Source organism: Sinohyriopsis cumingii, chromosome 7 (genome assembly GCF_028554795.1).
Source record: "Sinohyriopsis cumingii isolate HCF-2022 chromosome 7, ASM2855479v2, whole genome shotgun sequence".
Taxonomy (NCBI): Eukaryota; Metazoa; Mollusca; class Bivalvia; order Unionida; family Unionidae; genus Sinohyriopsis; species Sinohyriopsis cumingii.
Window position 1 is genome coordinate 116,770,398 of NC_142967.1, and position 17,006 is coordinate 116,787,403.

At 33.2% G+C, this 17,006-nt stretch overlaps 1 protein-coding gene and 1 non-coding gene across 5 annotated transcripts in view; one reads left to right on the plus strand and one right to left on the minus strand.

Annotated features, from left to right (window-relative positions):
- The window catches only part of LOC149795992 (uncharacterized), a 70,951-nt gene extending 61,224 nt beyond the window's left edge, over positions 1-9,727 (plus strand). For all 4 annotated transcript variants that reach the window (XM_089965907.1, XM_089965906.1, XM_089965908.1 and 1 more), the window contains one exon: positions 2,934-9,727. In XM_089965907.1, coding sequence (XP_089822033.1) covers positions 2,934-3,037 — 104 coding nt within the window. In that variant the 3' untranslated portion in view covers positions 3,038-9,727. The remainder of the gene's footprint in view (positions 1-2,933) is intronic.
- A 7,005-nt stretch (positions 9,728-16,732) lies between these two features.
- On the minus strand, positions 16,733-16,805 carry Trnar-ucg (transfer RNA arginine (anticodon UCG)). Its single transcript has one exon. It is a non-coding gene; the product is annotated as a tRNA-Arg (tRNA).
- Between the last annotated feature and the right edge of the window lie 201 nt (positions 16,806-17,006).

The following is a 17,006-nucleotide window of genomic DNA, read 5'->3' on the forward strand; positions in this document are numbered from 1 at the left end:
GTCACACATTTTATTTTAGCCTGTCAAAACCACTGATTTTTTCAATCATACCATTTCATTTTGGCCTGTTGAACCACTGTGATTGTTTCAGTCATACCATTTCATTTTAGCCTGTCGAACCACTGTGATTGTTGTTCATCATTGTATTAGTCTGTAGGGTCAAACTTTGCCTGCAGGCTTGATTACCTGTGTGATATTTTGTTCTATCTCATTACTGTATTTGTCATACAAATGGCATTATTCAGTCATCCAGTCCCGTCATACATGTATCAAGGCTTACAGATGGAATACCTATGTGACAAGTGGTTTAATCACATAGAGTTCAGACATTATTCAGTCATCCAGTCCCATCATACATGTATCAAGGCTTACAGATGGAATACCTATGTGACAAGTGGTTTAATCACATAGAGTTCAGGCATTATTCAGTCATCCAGTCCCATCATACATGTATCAAGGCTTACAGATGGAATACCTATGTGACAAGTGGTTTAATCACATAGAGTTCAGATATTATTCAGTCATCCAGTCCCGTCATGCATGTATCAAGGCTTACAGACGGGATACCTATGTGACAAGTGGTTTAATCACATAGAGTTCAGACATTATTCAGTCATCCAGTCCCATCATACATGTATCAAGGCTTACAGACGGGATACCTATGTGACAAGTGGTTTAATCACATAGAGTTCAGACATTATTCAGTCATCCAGTCCCATCATACATGTATCAAGGCTTACAGATGGAATACCTATGTGACAAGTGGTTTAATCACATAGAGTTCAGACATTATTCAGTCATCCAGTCCCATCATACATGTATCAAGGCTTACAGATGGAATACCTATGTGACAAGTGGTTTAATCACATAGAGTTCAGGCATTATTCAGTCATCCAGTCCCATCATACATGTATCAAGGCTTACAGATGGAATACCTATGTGACAAGTGGTTTAATCACATAGAGTTCAGATATTATTCAGTCATCCAGTCCCGTCATGCATGTATCAAGGCTTACAGACGGGATACCTATGTGACAAGTGGTTTAATCACATAGAGTTCAGACATTATTCAGTCATCCAGTCCCATCATACATGTATCAAAGCTTACAGACGGGATACCTATGTGACAAGTGGTTTAATCACATAGAGTTCAGACATTATTCAGTCATCCAGTCCTGTCATGCATGTATCAAGGCTTACAGACGGGATACCTATGTGACAAGTGGTTTAATCACATAGAGTTCAGACATTATTCAGTCATCCAGTCCCGTCATGCATGTATCAAGGCTTACAGATGGAATACCTATGTGACAAGTGGTTTAATCACATAGAGTTCAGGCATTATTCAGTGTGGATGGTTTAATCACATAGAGTTCAGACATGACTTTGTTTACATATGTGCTCATTATTCTACAGTTCAGACAAACACAGAATCCTGCTGCTGCATGTCTGGATACATTCAGGCAAATGGCATAAAACCACATGGATATATTCAGGCAAATGGCACACAACCATGTTTGGATACATTCAGGTAAATGGCACAAAACCCTGTTTTGATACATTCAAGCAAATGGCACAAAACCATGTTTGGATACATTTCAGGCAAATGGCATAAAACCATGTTGATATATTCAGGCAAATGGCACAAAACTATGGATACATTCAGGCAAATGGCACAAAACCATGTTTGGATACATTCAGGTAAATGGCACAAAACCATGTTTGGATACATTCAAGCAAATGGCATGAAACCATGTGGATATATTCAGGCAAATGGCACAAAACCATGTTTGGATACATTCAGGCAAATGGCACAAAACAATGTTATATATAAGTTGTTGCTTTCCTGTTTTTCTTTTTCTTGATTTGATCTTGATATTTTATTATTGCCAGTTGTTTTCATTTATTTTATATTGTTATATCAATTATATTCTCACTTTGTTGATCAGTTAGTTGTAGTGTAGTCTCATTCTCATTGAGCTGTTTCATTGTTGTCATGGTGTCATCTTCTGTGATGTCATGGTCAGTTTGGTTGTCATGGTTATCATTTGCACTTGCAGTGTGCTCAGCACTGGCATCCATGATGGATTTGTGCTGATGATCATCCATTGTGGTTGTGAAGTTCAAAGGTGTCATAGAATCAAATAGTGCATATTTACATAGAGTATGTTTATTGCTGGGCTTGATGGAAGGGATTCCCACAGTTAAGGATTTTTAGTTCTGAACCATTTTGATTATTATAGTCTCTCTGCCATATTGTTCAGGGCATTTGAAATTTAATTTGCTTTTGTCACTGATTATTTTTGCTGCAACCTGTAGTGTGACAGCTCATGTTTTCCTGTTAAGATATTTTGACTCTCTTCAATTCATATATAGACAGACTTCAGACAGTAGTGTGGCATCTTTCACAGATGATATGATCAATTACTTGATGATTGTTACTTGTAGCAATAGTTGTTGTCATTTTGTTATTGTGACTTTTTCTTCAAATTTGACCTCAAGATATACATAGGTTTATCGGGGGGTGGGGGTGGTATAGTCAGACTTGTACAAGCAGTAATATTAAACAGGTCAATATCAGCAAACAGATTTTGCACAAAACTTAAAATATATAGTTTATCCTAGCACATGTCCATTCTGTATTTTAAAAGTCCAAGTAAAGACTGATACAATTTTGAAAATATTGCCATGAAATCATGATATCACAGTATATTGGTATTGGAGTGATATCACATCATATTGGTGTTAAAGCAGTACCACATTATATTGATATTGAAGTGATATTACAGTGTATTGATATTCAAGTGATATCACATTATATTGGTATTAAAGTGATACCACAGTATATTGATATTAAATTGATATCACAGTATATTGATATTAAAGTGGTATCACAGAATATGTGTTTATGCTTGCATGATCTTTCATTTCAGGGGCAACTGCTCTAAAAGATGCCAAAGAGGAAGCCAAGAAAGGAAGTAGTGGAGATGATGAGAAAGACAACAAAACCAAGAAGTCTCCAAGGTCACAATCATAGTCAAGCACAACCTAGATCATTGGTGTATGTGGGAAGAAGGAGTCAGCAAATTTGTTTCTATGCAGTTTCTTCATGCTTCATCACTTGGAAATGGGACAGAGATCCTAAAGTGCTTAATTCCATCATCACTTGGAAATGGGACAGAGATCCTAAAGTGCTTAATTTCATCATCACTTGTAGGAAACATAGACCTTGAAAAGACAGTTGAATATACCCATGGACAATAAAACCCAAAAATAATTAAGTGGAGGTGACATAATTTCAGAAATGTCAATCTGTCCAAAGCATTGTTTGAAAAGTTTAAATGTGGCACAGAATGTTCATCATTTTTGTATAGATAATGCAAGCTCAGATATATTTATGCTATGATTTGTACATGTAGTTTTGAGTAACTGGGTTTGGTCATTTGAGAATGTGTATTCATTGGAGTACAGAAATGTCACTCTTAACATGACTATGAGTTTGTGACAAGTCCGTTCTGCACTTTCTTGTGATGAATCTTCTGCACTGCCTTTTTTTACTGACTTATGAACCTTTACTGATCACCTCCTGTCAATCAAAAATGGTCTTGTTAAGATAGAGTTAGGTAGGTCTCTCGAAAAAAGTTCATTCTGACATTAAACAAAATAGATACATCTAGAATCTGGTCCTAAATGACAGATGGTTCCTCGGAAACAATTGTCTTTTTGAGCAGAATTTACTGAAACCTTGTATGAGACACCAGCATGAAGACTTTCCTTGAGTGAACATTAAATTCGTTGTATGACCAAGATGTATGTATACATAATCCCGCTGCTGCCACCAGATGTAAGTGGCAGTGTGCTTAATTGACAGGGCTTGATCCTGGAATGTACCTAACACTAGCTTGGTGGCCAATCACCCGAATAAACAAGTTCATGCCAATGGCAGTTCATGCAAAAGGAACATTGTCAGTATGGTACTATTCTTTTGTCAGAATGAACAGTTTATTGGTTAAGAGCTTTTAGTCCTGTGTCATTTTTTAATTATTAGAACTAATGACAGGAAGCCATTGATAGTGCTAAAAGCATTTCAAAGCAATTTTATGGTTGCAGTACTGTATAATTATAATCTATTTTGTATTAGTATTATGTTTGAGATTGCAGTTAATTTACTTAATTATAATACACTACTACTTACATATTCCTATTCATTAAGGTCACATAATTAGGGCATTCCATTGACTTGTATTTGTAATTCCAATTTTCATTTTTCTTGTACTGTACATTTTACAAGCTCATTTAACAGGTACACTCGTATAGGAAATAGCATAAGTTTAGCTGCAATCATAGATTTTGCTATAGATTATTGTTTTGGTCCTCTATTGCATATCATGTAAATATTCCTAGTTGAAATTGAGTTGAAAGAGGTCAGTGTGTTTTTGGTGGGAGATGAGCTGTATCCTTTTTGATTATTTTGTATGGGTAAGGGTATTCCTTTTGTTCAACATTATTGTTGTGGTCTTTCTCTACCATCACAGATAACAGTTGTGGTTGGGCAGCAAGTGCTTAGGTATAGCATATATACATTTAAATGCAGTTTTCTATTAGAGAGCCATAGTAGCTCATTTGGTACAGTGTTGTACTAAACATCCAAACATATATGGTTTGGTACCTGTTTAGGTCCATTTTGTACAGTGTTGTTAAAAGTGCCATTAAAAACAAATGAACCAGCTTTCTGTTGGACTTGAGCTTGAGTCACGATATTATCTCCAAAACAGGAAAGCTGCTCATATCTAATGTCAAACTTGCGGTAAATTTAGCCTGAATATAGGCTACATTCTGATTATGTTCATTTTAAGTAAGAATCAGATTCAAAGGAATGGGACTGGATCCAGCTGTGTCACTGTCTTTTGAACTTCAGACTAAAATTTATAATGGCAGCCCTGGTTCAAAATGCAAAGAGAACAATGGGACTCTACATCCTATTTTATTGACTTTATTTGGTATTTCATGGCACAGCAAGACTTTAAAGGTTACCAGTCTGTCTGATCTGATACTGGGAAAGAAAGCCCAATTTTTTTCTCAGATGTCCAACAGCTGATCCACAGATTGACTCGTTTCTTTTTAGTGGTATGGGTGGAACTTGGGAGAGGTAGGGGTAGATTTATATGAACAAATTGCTCAACCATTTCTGGCTTCTTTTGCTGGGCAGCTATTATCTTAAATGTACATGTGGATTACATCACATGATCTCTCTGAAATAGACTGTCCTTGGATCAAATGATCTCTCTTAAAGAGACACTACCCTTAGAAGTGATTTTACGGCACTAAAAATGCTCTGGCGTGCAATCAGTACCCTGCTCTGACTAGTGGTCTCGGGACAACACTAAGTTAGTATTACAATGTTTTGAATGCATTTCCATCATGCTACATTATTTTTCTGATAATATTTACTTGATGACTTAATTTTTTGCAATTTTGTTAATGCTAAAATGTTAAGTGATACTGATTATTTCCAGTATGTAAATTATTTTAGGTATATTTGAAAAACTGTTATGATTTCTTATAATGTTATGTAATTTATGAATGTTTTGTTTAAATATATTTAGTACTCAGAAAAGTTGGTTTTAGAAAAATATCTGCCAGTATACTTTGAATGCTTTGAGTTGTAAAAACAAAAAAAATATATAGTTTTAGATTGTATCTATGGTAACTGTTTGGATTTGGAAGTACCTTCCCCGGGTCTTAAATATATATTACTGGAACAACCCATAATTGCATTCACTTGTTGACATGCTTTTCCTGGTGTCTTAAATTGTGTTGTACACGGCTCATATAACATTTTGAAAATAATCCTAGAATTTAAAGAGTTGCCATAAAAACTTCTTGAATTTAATATAAGTCGGGGTTTTTCTCTTCTAATTAAAAAAACAAACAATTAATCTCTGTGAATTTCACAGAGGGAATACAAAACATTAAAACTGAACAAAATTATCACTTTTTCTATTTAGAATTTTTATTTTTTACTTTTTGTTTTAACAAAGGTTAAGAAATAAGTATATTGGGATAAAGTTTTGTTGGATCCAATAACACACAAAACCAGTAGTTAATAAAAGTAATGTATTGGGAAGGTCAAATTTTAATATGATGAAGGTCTGTGAAAACTTTTGCTGGACCCTGAAGCTTTGAAAAAGATTATCAAAGGATTTATGAACCCTGTCGTAGCCTTCCTGAAAAATGTTACACTTAAAAGAATGAAATCCTGATAAGACATCATAAATAGTAGCAATTTTATTGTTCAAGATATGTGTGGAAGTTTCTACATGTTTAGAAATAATTAAAATATAATCTCAAAAGCAGTTCAGATAACGGAACATGACACCACAGTATCAGCATTAAGTATCATCTCATTAATATTAAAAACAATTTTCCAAACGTGGTAATTTGCACAGTTTAAAAAGAATTTTTTCTGATATGTTTTTTTTTTTTTTGTTGGATCATATTGGTTATTTTGAAGTGTTATTTTTGCTGTGTATATGTTTGTTTTTAATAGTGCTATATCTTTTTTTGGAGTCATTGGTTGGATGACATTAATAATGTTATAGTTTTAAATCAAATAGTTTATTTCTTCTGTTGTGGAATTTAGGATAAGATTCTTTTTTATAATGATATAATTTTCAATTAAATAATTTAATACTGTTGTTGTGGAAAGTTAGGTAGTTTTTTTTTATATACAGAAGAGGTTTTATAACTCGTTCAATAGTAAATAAAGATTTTACAATTGCCCGCCCTGTTTATGTTGAATTTTGGTTGGGGAAATAGTGTATACCCAAGTCAGTTGCTGTCTAAATTACAATGAGGAACTCTGGTTGGGGAAATAGTGTATACCCAAGTCAGTTGCTGTCTAAATTACAATGAGGAATTCTGGTTGGGGAAATAGTGTATACCCAAGTCAGTTACTGTCTAATTTACAATGAGGAATTCTGAACATATTGCATATCATATTCTTTTCAAGCTTTTATTTTTTTCACAGCGCTTGAAATAGTAGTATTTTTTTGTTGCATGATTTTCATGAAAAAAGGATGCAGAATGTTGAAATTATAAAGAGGCATGTTTTTTATATGTGATATAAAAAGAATAATTTCTTCGTTTCAAACACAGTTGTAGGTCAGTATACCTGTTTACAAATGGCTATGTTTCCATTCAGGAAAACCGTTTTAGCTAGGTAGCAGAAAATTCTGTTTTGTTGCACATGATTGGAACTAGTGTATAACATTCACAGACAAGAAAGAGGAGTAACTTGATTGTAAATGGTGTATGACATTCACAGACAAAAGAGAGGAGTAATTTGGTTATAACTAGTATATAACATTCACAGACGAGACAGGAGTTACTTGATTGTGACTAGTGTGTAACGACAAGAGAGGAGTAACTTGGCTGTAACTAGTCAACAACATTCACAGACAAGAGAAAGGAGTAACTTGATTATAACCAATGTATAACATTCACAGACAAGATAGATGGGTAACTTGATGGGTAACAGGCGTACATTTATTCATAAATTTAGCTTAATTTGTCTTGAAAGTGCTGCTGAGCTTTAATTGAAAGTGTCAAATACACATGCTAAAATTTCTTTTGTCTGCATTAAATAGAAATAAAATTATGCTTCAGTTGCCTTCACTCAGGATATCTTGATTTGGTCCCATCTGTACTTTCATACGTCCATTCTGCCATTTGTATGCCCAACCATCGGAGAAGCTTGTTAGCAAGATTCCACACAAAAAATCTAAACCTAAACATACGAAATTTAGCTTGGATATTTGTACGCATTGTCGATTTTCAGGCAGTTTAAAGCCTTTTTATATGTTACATGTTTTCATATCTTTGGATTTGTACTTTTTTAAAAGCTTTTATCAAGATTTAGCAAAAACTACTTAGATAATTAATTCAGTTGGTAGGTATAGCTGCATGTGCATATAGATGATGTGATTAGATTTTCAGACCATTGCAGCACTTTGTTTCAGTTGGGTTTTTTTGGATTATGTTTTGTTTGGGTTTTGGGGGTGGGGGTGCTTTTAACTTTCGTTCTGCAGTTGGGGCATTTTGCTGATACAAGCACTAATAATTAACTCTGTGATAGTATGGGTGTTTGCAAAGCCTGAATGTAAGTTTTTGTATTAGGTTTCATGGAATTATGCATATATAATCTATTTTACTTAATTGATTACAGTTTGTCATTAAATTTCCATCTTTTGTTTTTAATTTTTGTGTTATTGTCTTTAATTGTAACATATTACATCTTCTAATAGCACAAAAATTTTATTTTATGAATGTTTTATCATGAGAAAACTTGTTTAGAAATAAATCTTTAATAAAGAGATACATGGAAATAAGTATTTAAGAAATCGCTTATAGCTAGAAGCAATGCTTTTTTATTAAACACAGATGATTCAAGTACTCGCAGAAGAAAAGTAATCTAGTTACCTTCATGAAATTCCAATTTGTTTTGCAGAAGTAATGTTTTAATTACAGTGACTTTCATACAAGTCAACATATTTTTTGGAAGTATTAATACTTTTTTTGTTGTAAATCCTTGTGCCCAAGTGTTAAGAACATTAAAATAAAATATTTTCTACCTAGATTTATTGCATAATTGCACTCAAGGTCATTCAAGACTATTATTTAAATGACTTGAAAACAAACCCATTAGTTTAAGTCTTAAAATTTGCAACTGTTTTACCATGAAGTGTTCATTCATACCATCCTTTTTCTATTTCATAATCCATTGAAAACAAATGTGTTCAGTCATTACATATCATTCTTTTGTATACCACATAATTTCACAAATATAATATGTTCACAAAGTTAGCAAGACAACTAACTTTGCAGTTTTTTATCTTCAGAATTGATGAGCAACATCAGTACAAAAGGAGTCATTGAGCTAGTCATTGACACAAAATTGTATGTGAGCTTGTTGTTAACACAATATAAATATAAGTCATTGAGCTAGTCATTGACACAAAATAAACTGTCAGTGAATCTATCATTACAGTATAGACTGCCATTGACTTCAGGTTTTTTGTGGCAGTTATGCTAATTTGTTTCTGAATTTGTGAAGGATTTATGATGTAAATATTTTGACTGACATTATTTTCATGTCTAATCATTGTCATTATTTTGTTTTTTGTTGTAATATTCCTCAATATTTTTCTTAAACTTTGTACACTGTCATTTACCTATCTTCCGGGACAAAGATTCCATAAGATTTCAGCTTTTAAATTGATTATCACTATTTAATAAAATAACAAGGCTTGGTATTCAAACTCTTGCTAACATAAATTCTCTAAAAAGAACAAAAAATTATAAAATATTATAAAGAGTATTTATGGCAGTATGGGTTTAAGATAGCAAAGTACCACGAATAGCAGTGTCTCAGGAGTTGCATTCTTTCATCTGATCTTGTGTAGTTTAGATCACTTGAACCTTACTAGCCATCATTATTCTCGACATGTTGATTGTGATAATCTATTTCTGCCATTTTGTGTTGCATGAGAGGATGATTGTATGTAAAGTGTACTTTGTAGATAACTTTCAGTACGCACAAGCTGTTTTAACCCAGTTGAGATAAGACTTGCAATTTCACAAGTCCTTTCTTTTTCCAGCTTCATTTGATTTTTTTTCCATTACATTCTGCACAGTATGAAGTGTGAAAATAAAGCATAAAATTTGACATTGTTTTAGTTATTTTGCATATTCTATTTTACTGTCAGATTGTTATGGGTCTTAACTTCATTATTTTCATTAGCTGGTTATTATTTATCATATCTAAGCATAAAGATGAAATATTCATATCCTTGTTTGCAGAGATGCATTTGTTTCAACAGTGTTACCAGAGTGAAGATACTTGGGGAGCAGTATTTATATGCATGCAATAAGGCAAGACACATTATCCTGTAATGGTGATGTCTTTTCATCCATCTGTCTGTTAACAATTTAATTTCTGCACAGTTGAGTTATCAACCATTACAGTTATCATCCTTTATGGATGGCTTGCACTTGGGGTAAGGAAGAAACCTATCATGATTAGATCCAAAGGTCAAACACCAAGGCAACTTTGACTTTAAAATATGGTTTGTGCACAAAAATAGAGTTTCTTACCATAGCATTACCAGACTCTGTGGATGATTTGCACATGGTGTAGGGAATAACCCAGTTGATTTTGAGATCAAAAGATCAATGGTTAGGTCTCAGGAAGAAGAAAAATTGTTCTGTACAGTATCTTGAGTTTTCTATCATTTGTTGTTGGCAATTTTGTGGATGGCTTGCATTTGGCATAAGGAAGAAGTCTACCAATTTTGAGGTCAAAGATCAAGATGAAAGTCACTGACAATACAAATGGTTTCCACAAAATATTAATTTCACATCACATGCCTGGAACAAACTTTGTGGATGGCATGCACTTAGAGTAAGATAGAGGGCTATTGATTTTGGGGTCAAAAGGTCAAGGTCACCTGTAAGAATGTTTTTTTGTTCATTGACATTAGTTGCACATCACAAACCATGAACCAGATTGTAGGATGATTTGCACTTGCAGTAAAGAAAAACCATATATTTTTGGGGGTCAAGAGGTCTAAGGTCAATGCTGCGGTGACTCAAAGAAGAAAAAAATATAGTTACGGAAATTACATTTATCCATCATGTACTTTAACGTTTGTGGATGACCTGCATGGGTAAGAAAGAAGCCTTTTGACCTGGGGGGTGAATTTTTTAAGGTCAGTAGTCCCAACAAGCTGTGCTTATTGTTTATGCTCAAAATCACAGTCTGAGGCTTCACACAAAACCTACAAACTCGTGCTCAAAATCACAATCCAACGCTTCACACAAAACCTACAAACTCATGCTCAAATTCACAATCTGATGCTTCACACAAAGCCTACAAACTCATGCTCAAAATCACAATCTGACACTTTACACAACACCTACAAACTCGAGCTCTTTCTCAAAATCACAATTTTGAATAGAATGTGTAGAGTTAAACTAGATAAATAAAATTGTCTATTTATGAGACGGTTTATTAAGGAAAAAAATTAAAGATAATTGTTTATATATCTATTCTAATTAATAATACAAGTAGTCAAAGATTTGATGACTTCAAGATTAAGTTTAAGACTTTTGCTTTTCAAAAAATCTTGAATATAAGGCCTGGTATGATCAATAACATCCAATATAAGGCCTAGTAAGATCAATGTCATTTTATATAAGGCCTAGTTTGATTAATGGCATCAAATAAAAGGCCTAATGAGATCAATGCCATCAAATATAAAGCCTGGTAAGATAAGTCGTCAAATTTAAAGCCTAACATAATTAATGCCATTACTTAAAAAGACCTATTATGATTAATGCCATCAAATATAAGGCATAGTAAGATTGTCATCAGATATAAGGCCTAGTAAGATTAATGTCATCAAATATAAGGGCTAGTAAGGTTAATGTCATAAAATATAAGGCATAGTAAGATTGTCATAAAATATAAGGCCTAGTGAGATTAATGTCATCAAATATAAGGCATAGTAAGATCAATGTCATCAAATATAAGGTCTAGTAGGATTAATGTCATCAAATATAAGGCATAGTAAGATTAATGTCATCAAATATAAGGTCTAGTACAATCAATGTCATAAAATATAAGGCCTAGTAAGATTAATGTCATCAAATATAAGGCCTAGTAAAATTAATGTCATCAAATATAAGGCCTAGTAGGGACAATGGCATCAAATATAAGGTCTAGTACAATCAATGTCATAAAATATTAAACCTAGCATGATCAATGCCATCAAATATAAGGCCTAGTTTGATCAATGCTATCAAATATAAGGCCTAGTTTGATCAATGCTATCAAATAAAAGGACAGTAAGATCAATGCCATCATATATAAGGCCTAGTAAGATCAATGTCATCAAATATAAGGCCTATTAAGATCAATGTCATCAAATGTAAAGCCTAGTAAGATCAATGCCATCAAATATAAGGCCTATTAAAATCAATGTCATCAAATGTAAAGCCTAGTAAGATCAATGCCATCAAATATTAGGCCTAGTTTGATTAGTGCCATCAAATATAAGGCCTAGTTTGATCAATGTCATCAAACATAAGGCCTAATAAGATCAATGCATAAAATAAAGGCCTGGTGTTACCATTGCCATCAAATTTATGGCTTTGTATGATCAGTGCCATGAAATAAAATTCATGGTATGATAAATGCCATCAAATAAATGTCTTATAAATATGCTCTGTGCAACGTTAACTGTTGCGAAATACCCGAACTTTGTTTCTGGTCCCTGAAAATGAATCATAACTTTCAAAATCAAGTATACTATCAAATCACTTGTAACATTTTTGCAATGAAATATGGGCCTGGTGAACACCAAATTGTGTTCCTTTATATGTTGATTTATAAAATTCATTGTCAAAGGCTTTGTTTGAAGTTTGAATTTGAGGAAAAAATAACAACAAAACATGATTGAGATATATTTTACCAACTACAAAACATTATAACATGGCATATCTCACAACATGGCATAACACATAACAGATCATATGTATTTGTTGGTTTAACAACACTTTTAACACATTGTTGGTTATATCATGTGGAGAATGGGAGTTTAGTGCCTTCCCAAGGATACGCCAAGGCAGCCATCCTAGGCTGATCTGGGTGGGAATTGAAACCAGAAACTGTGGATTATAAAAAAGATAGGATGAAGAGGTTACAGACAAATGCCAACATTTACATACATGTGATAATCTTCCAGAAATAATTTAAGTAAGATTAATGACAAGTACTTAGAGTAATTATACAGAATGCAATATAAAAGACAGTTTTACAACTTTCAGGTATATGCCAAACCTTAATACAACATGCATACCATTAACCCAGTCTGCTACATTTTAAAAATGTACATCATGTACATAGCATTAAACCAGTCTGACACATTCTATGTGTGTGTGTGTGTGTGATTAGGACTTTTAACATAGCTTTAACAATTTTTCAGTCATATTGCTATGATTTCTGCAGTGTGGCAGTTGATAGTGATGTCTAGCACTGGGGCATCATGCCGCAGACACATAGCATGATGTCCCACCCAATCACATTGTCCTGACACCAGGCCGACCATTCCTAACACTAACCTCTTAATACTGAGCGCCAAGCAAGGCAGCTCTTAGTACCATTTTTGTAAGTCTTTGGTATGACTTGGCTAGGGGTTGAACCCACGACCTCCCACTTCAGAGGCGGACATTCTAACCATTAGGCCACTGGAGCGGTTCTGACATATTCTAAAAATGTATATAATTTAAATACCATTAACCCAGTCTGACACATTCTAAAAATGTACACCATGTACATACCATTAACACAGTCTGACACATTATAAAAATGTACATCATGTACATATCATTAACCCAGTATGCCACATTATAAAACTGTACTCCATTTCCATACCATTAACCCAGTCTGATACATTCTAAAACTGCACATCATTTACATACCATTAACCTAGTATGACACATTCAAAAAATGTAATCATGTAAATACCATTAACCCAGTCTGAGACATTCTAAAAATGTACATCATGTACATACCATTAACCCAGTCTGACACATTATAAAAATGTACATCATTTATATACCATTAACCCAGTCTGACACATTCTATAAATTTACATCATGTATATACCATTAACACAATCTGACACATTCTTAAAAATGTATATACCATTAACCCAGTCTGACACATTCTAAAAATGTACATGTACATACCATTAACCTAGTCTGACATTCTAAAAATGTACATCATGTACATACCATTAAGCCAGTATGACACATTTTACAAATTTATATCATGTACATACCATTAACCCAGTCTGATGCATTCTACAACTGTACATCACTTACATACCATTAACCCAGTCTGACACATTATAAAAATGTACATGTACATACCATTAACCTAGACTGACACATTCTAAAAATGTACATCATGTACATACCATTAACCCAGTCTGACACATTATAAAAATGTACATCATTTATATACCATTAACCCAGTCTGACACATTCTATAAATTTACATCATGTATATACCATTAACACAATCTGACACATTCTTAAAAATGTATATACCATTAACCGAGTCTGACACATTCTAAAAATGTACATGTACATACCATTAACCTAGTCTGACATTCTAAAAATGTACATCATGTACATACCATTAAGCCAGTCTGACACATTCTACAAATTTATATCATGTACATACCATTAACCCAGTCTGACGCATTCTACAAATTTATATCATGCACATACCATTAACCCAGTCTGACACATTCTACAAATGTACATCATGTATATACCATTAACACAGTCTGACACATTCTACAAATTTATATCATGTACATACCATTAACCTAGTCTGACACATTCTAAAAATGTACATCATGTATATAACATTAACACAGTCTGACACATTCTACAAATTTATATCATGTACATACCATTAACCCAGTCTGACACATTCTACAAATTTATATCATGTACATACCATTAACACAGTCTGACACATTCTGCAAATTTATATCATGTACATACCATTTAACCCAGTCTGACACATTCTAAAAATGTACATCATGTACAAGTATACAAATGAACAAAACAATCTATGCAAACCGACAATATCCAAACTTAAAAGAGTGCCAGCCAAAGTAAATATAGATAATCATAGAGACTGAATTAACTTTCAAAGGTAGGTAATCCTAAATATAAACACTTTGCTACTACATGCCAAAAATTTAAATTTAATCATGTACAGAAAAATATGAATATGGAAATAAGTTGAAATACACATTCACATCAAAAAAGGTAGTGGAAAGAAAAATCTGTTACTGAAGGTACAGGAACAGTCACTGCTTAATGTTATCATTTACAAAAACTGGCCAAAAATTAAAAAATTCGTTGTTTCTATAAGGAACTCTTCCAAACTTTTGCACATGCAAAATGAAAGGATAATTTTCAGTACCTATTGTGACTGTTGGTATATCAAGGATGTATTTATATGTAAAAGAATAAAATGAGATTTTATGAGAAATTAAGTAATGAGTATATGACAGTACTGATTTTCTTATTAACTAAAAAGCATTATGCACCATAGTTCAGATTCTATATAGCTTCAAAGATGGAAATTTAGACTTATGGAACAGCTGCACAAGCATTGCTGTAGTCATCATATATGAAGCTCTTTCTTGAATTTTATCTCTCTTTTAGTGTTTATTTTACCACAAAAATGTCAGGTCAAGGGAAAGTAATTAAAACTTAAGTGTCATCAAAAAACAAATGGCTACATTGCTATGTGTGGTTAAGAGTGAGCCAGATCATTGCAGACAGCAGCTTGTCAAATTTGTGTTGGAATTTTAAGGTTCTCCAAGCAATTTAGCATGATCTTCGCAGAGCCTGGAATTTATGTTGGTTAGTCTGCAAATGGTGTATTAGTCATGAAGAATTTTGGATTTATTTTCTAAAGTAACCTTCTTGGTATTCAGATTGCAATAAGTGAAAGAGTTGTCAAATACACCATTTTAATTTGGCAGTCTGATAAAAAATAACCAAATATCATTGACAAAATATCAAAAAGAAATGGAACAAGGATTGAACATTGACATACATCCTGACTGATGCATTTCCACAAGCTAAAGACGTTGATAAATTTAATGTTTTTCATTAGTAAGGTAATATAACATAATTGGTGGCATTTATGCAGAGACCATATGCAGACAGTGTAGTAAAAGTGAGGTCATATGGAAGGCAGCTAAAATCTTCATGAAATAACCATTAGAAGTACAGCACAGAGACATAAAGCAGACAGCTTAGTCAAAAAGAGGCCGAGTAGAAGGCAGCTAAAGTCCTTTGAAAGGTCCATCATAATTGCAGCACTTAATTTTTTCATCTAAATTTCTTTTTTCATGTATTTATTAAGCATAAGATGACTTGTTTGACAGATATAAAATTATAATGGAAGATATCACTCAAGTATTCAGTTGGTGGTTGTTAATTTTTCCCTACCAAAATTTGAGGATACTAACAGGTATATAATCAGCTTTGTCAAGTGTGAATTATTTATTAATTTGAATTATTATTTTAGCATTTTTATCATTGTAAAGTGGATTCACATTATTCAAGTAATTAAGTCATGGAAAGTATCTTCCGAAACACACAATACTGTATGGCACTTACTGATATCCAAACAGTGTGTTTCTTTTCTTTTTAATAGTACATGTATATCTTCTGGGGCTGATGGCTTGACACTAACATATGGTTTGGCAAGTATGCAAAAGTGTAAATAATTAATCAAGAATTATTCCCTTCAGTTAATTATTATTGTTTAAAAAAAAAGGATTAATTAGACAGTTGGGGAGATGTGGAAGAAAATCAGAAACAAAAGAGGAAGGAAGAAAAGAAGGGTAAGTATCTATCTATCAACCATATGTATGTATTTATATGCATAGGAATACAAGGAAATTCCAAGCTAATGTATGACCTGTAATTTTGGAAAATGGTACAAGAATTGCTATAAAATAATCTAAGATAACTTAAAGATCAAACCTTAAGAAAACAACTTTCAAAGTTAAAATAAATGTATTTCGCTATGGAAGTACCAAAAAAAAAAGGAAAAATAAAATGCTTTTTTCGACCCCGACGAGATTCGAACTCGCAATCTTCTGATCCGAAGTCAGACGCCTTATCCATTAGGCCACGGGGCCATGTTTCATAAGTGTTATTTATAGTGTTATCAATGATACAATCTGGAGCGGTGGACGGAAGCAGAGTAGACAACCTGCCCTGCTTTATAATCTGTACTTAGTTTCACATCGTAGATCATGGTTCGCTTGACCAGCACGTATATTCTATCACTAACTGACTTGATCATAAAAGCGTCTAGGGCATCGCATTTACGGGAAGCC